The sequence below is a fragment of the Thalia democratica genome, unplaced genomic scaffold, assembly GCF_965202585.1.
Source record: "Thalia democratica unplaced genomic scaffold, ktThaDemo2.hap1.1 HAP1_SCAFFOLD_1203, whole genome shotgun sequence".
In the NCBI taxonomy this organism is placed as follows: domain Eukaryota; kingdom Metazoa; phylum Chordata; class Thaliacea; order Salpida; family Salpidae; genus Thalia; species Thalia democratica.
Window position 1 is genome coordinate 1 of NW_028140102.1, and position 4,409 is coordinate 4,409.

The window sequence follows — 4,409 nt, forward strand, 5'->3', positions numbered from 1 at the left end:
ACACATTCAAAGTGTACGGTGTCTTTTCAACTTTTCTATACCACTTATAAACTTAAATTTAGTTTTATACTTAAAATAGACTAAAAACCTTGTATTTTCAGAAAACCTGGAAGAAAATTAGAAAAAACTTTTTAAAAATTTGATAAACCTTTGGTGACCCTGTATTAAGTAAAAGTAATTAAAATTACTTTAGATAAAAGTATTCTTTGAAAAGTTAAAGCCTTGTAGGTGATGAGTTGTTGTTCAAATAATTTATACAGGATTCTTGTTTTCCACTGTCGTATTTTTGTTTTCAAACAATTGGTTTAAAAAAAATATTTAAAAGGATTACTTTAAAATTTTTGGAGAACATAAATTTTCATATATAGCCATTTTACAATTTTAGTTTGCTCCTTCCATAAAGTACACATCTTAAACTCAACTTCCATCTGCTATATTTTTAAAATTACTTAAAATTTAAAAGCAAATTATGAGAAAAGTCTAATAAAACTGTCTCTATCTACCTTTATTTTTTATATTGTACTATGTATTTTCAGTGTTATAAAGGGCATAGGGGGGGGGGGTCCACCTTGATTTTTACAAGTTGGTCTTATTTTATAGAGTTTTATCTGAGCTATCAGAAATTTTTAATTGCTTGAAAAAATTCAAAAAAAATTTCAAGATATAAGCAATTAAAGTTGGTGACCTCAATAGGTTCCTTACAGAAGGCGCAAACTAAAAATGCAAAAAATGATTATTTCACTATAAATCTATCTCCTCCTTCATTTGTCAACCAATCTTCTTCAAATTTTCACAGAAAGTGTATTATTAAATTTTATAAAGATTGAATGCAGGAATTTTTTTAATTTTGAAAAATATTTTTTTTATTAAAAATAACCATTTTTTATTTTTGTTTTTTTTATCTGAAATTTTTATTTTTAAATGTTTTTGAAATTCCAACATTCAAAGTCTTTTAAACTATAAAAGGAAGGTTTCGTGAAAGTTTGAGGTCTCTAGCTCAAGAAATAAAGGAGAAGATAGATTTTTAGTAATTTTTAAATTTCCAAGAAAATTGACCCTAAAAGATTTGCAGTCCATACATTTGTATCGGAAAATTTTTATAAAAATTACAATATATCAAAAGTTAAATAAGATTTTTTAATTCTATAAAAAGTGGCTTGTAGTTTGTACTTCAACCTTTCATATAAGATTATATGTTAGTTTTAAAGAAAAAAATGTTGGACCTTCCGCTCTATGCCCATAACCTTTTTGTCTATTTTTGTTTTTTATTTTTTAACATACATTTTGTTAGAGTTTAATTCTCTTAACTTAGAATTTTGCTTAAATTACATCTTTTAATATAAAGTTGTTTTTTAGTATTAAATTTATTATGCAATTTCTTTCTTTTAAATAAAATTTGTTTTTTTTTTCAGTTAGTATTATTATATCTTGATTACTTTGTATAGTTTCATCATATGATAAAATATTGCATTAATTTCAGCATTTTTACATCAATGTTTGGTATTAATATTAACATAAATATGATTCAAAACTGCATGGAACAATAGATTTCGCTTTTATAGAAGACCTTTTTCAGACCTTTATCATGACGTATAAAAACTGCGGATTTAATTTGTTATTTTGTATAAATTTTTAGCTATCTTAAACCAAATACTGGGATTTGCTTTTATTCTTATAATTTTTTTAAAATAATAGGTTCATATCAAAGTTTATTTTTTAATATTTCTAGCTATTTTTGTTTAGAGTTTAAAATACTTAAAGTTTGAAACTATTTTTCATTTTCTTATAACTGTAATTAATTTGCTAGTGTTATAAATATTTATGTAGTTAGAGTTTTTTTTTGAACAGTTTTATATTATACAACAACAATTTTTTTTTTAATAATTATAGGTGTTAGTGACAGCAGCTGCAGGTGGTACTGGTCAGTTTGCAGTACAATTAGCCAAATTGGCTGGGTGTCATGTCATTGGAACTTGCTCATCCGATGAAAAATGTAAATTTCTCAAATCAATTGGCTGCGATCATGCTATAAACTTATCGAAAACAGTTAGTGCTTGGATGTTTTATGTTTGTGTAAAAGTTTTGTTATGTCATAATTTAGTAGTTCTTGTTACCTTTTTTATAGTTTTTGAAATATTAACACCCATATCAAAATTTAACAGATTTTAAACATGTAACAGTTTAAAAATTTAATAATTTGATATATAAAAAACTTTATTGATAGATATTTAAAATGGTTTAAATTTTAGTTACTTAAGTTACAAGACAAACGTCACTTAAAAATTAGTTATAATACAAAGTTAAACTTTGAATGTTTATTCGTTTTCCTCTACTGACTTAATAATTAAAGCTTCAATTCAAAATTGTCATTTAAAAATTTATAAAGCTGTTTTTGTAATGTATTACAAACTTTTGTTTGTTAAAAGTAGAATATAAGCAGCGAATTTTAAAAAGTCATGGTAGTTTGTTTACCTTGTGGACAAACAATTTAATTTTTTTTGCTACTTTAGTTGGTTCTTATAATAACTTTTTTAATATTCTGTTGTAAAAAGTTACAACTCTTTAAAGTGCCGAAGTAAAGCGGTTTTATAGCATTAGTTAGTTTCTTATAAAAAGTTTAAACAAGTAAGTAAATATTTATCATATCTAAAAAATATATATTATCAAAATATTTACTAAAATTTAAATTTTGAATAATTTTTTTTTGTTTATTCATTTTATTTTCTAGAATATTTATAAATTGAACATTTTCTATCTTTTCTCTATTTGCTTTTGGTTTTTACTCTTCGTGTGTCATCTGTTAAGCGACTCAAGTTCGATGCCTGAGTCCAACCATGCACGATAAACACGAATAATTATTATAACAATAGTCAAGTATTATTTTTTAGAATTATTTTACATTAAGTTTTGCAAAAATAAACTTGTAAATTTTCTAGATTCGTGCAAACACAACATTAAAAAAAATCTTATCAAAAATAACAAACGTGTTGGTTTTGCTGAAAATAAAGCTGCTGACGTCGCATTAACAACTAATTGCAAAATATTTCAGGACTTGAACGCAGAATTGAAGGAGAAATACCCGGATGGAGTGGATGTTGTGTACGAGTCGATTGGAGGTGATGTGTATGACACGTGCATCAACAGGCTGGCTGAGAAGGGAAGGCTCATCGTCATCGGCTACATCAGCGGATACCAGAAACCAATGGGTGTTGCAATGTCGAAGTCTGCCAGGTGAGATTTTTTGTTGGTGCTTATCATATTAAAAAAACATTATTCTTTATTGAATACATTTAAAAAAAAACTAGCTAGTTTTCTGAATATTATTTTAGTTTGATTACTAATTTAATTTTTACTTTATATCATTAAAAGTATTTTTTCTGAGTTTATGTTATTTTTTAACTTAAATTTCACAATAGTTAGTGTTAATGACAGTGTTTACTAAGATTAAGAATTATTTTAAAATGAATATTTGCATACAAACCTGTACTTTAGCTCATAATTTTTCAGATAAAGACTATAAAAGTATTGATATTAATGTTTAAAAAAATATTAGACATGTTTAATTGTAGATATAAACATTAGAACAATATTTTTCACTTTTAATTCAGAAACCTTTTTCTTTCTTGTTATACATTTATAAAGGATGTTTCATCTTTCAAGGTACAGAAAGTATACAGCTCAATCTCGTTCATAATCAATCTGGTGAAAGTATATTGTTTAAGTTTTTTTTCTAATTTTTAACAGGGCGGCAGCAGCTTTGCCGGTCAAACTTCTGATGAAAAGCGCTAGAGTGCAGGGATTCTTCCTCTTCCACTACGCGGATCAGTACAAGGAAACCGTACAAGATCTCTCCAATCTCCTGCAGCATCAGAAAATAAAAAGCACCGTCGACCTCGGTACCTCTCAAGGGGGCTTTACCGGAATCGAAAGCGTTTCCAACGCCGTTGAGTACCTGTATTCGAAGAAGAACATCGGAAAGATAGTCGTTGACATTTCAGGAGGTGCTGGGAAAAGCAAACTGTAAAGTTTTCTGTGAAAACAAAAAGTTGGCATTTTAGCATATATTTACTTTAGTTTTAAAAATTATAAACGGTTTTCGTTGGTAACTAACTTGTTCCTGTAATAATTTTAAACATCAGTTCTATTTTAAAAACCTTACTTAAACTTTCAAAAGCCAACTTAAAAACCTAGTTCATCAGACTTATTAATTAGTTTTATTAGATTTATCTTTACTTAATTATTTATATGATTTATTTTGATTATATATTTATTTTTTACACATTATTCACTTCAGTAAATATTTATCTAATAAGATTGTCACATACAACTCAAATTTTAAACTATCATTTGCATCAAGTGTTAATTTTTTGTTTGGCATTGATATTCAAATTTAAAAAACTGCCTAAGAA

General features: G+C 26.1%; 1 protein-coding gene across 1 annotated transcript; it reads left to right on the plus strand.

Moving 5' to 3' along the window:
* Positions 1-1,890: 1,890 nt before the first annotated feature.
* On the plus strand, positions 1,891-4,189 carry LOC145848022 (prostaglandin reductase-3-like; the record flags this gene model as incomplete). Its single annotated transcript, XM_082953799.1, has 3 exons — positions 1,891-2,046; positions 3,050-3,231; positions 3,745-4,189. Coding segments are annotated over 3 exons (618 nt in total), but the record flags the coding sequence as incomplete, so codon positions are not given.
* Between the last annotated feature and the right edge of the window lie 220 nt (positions 4,190-4,409).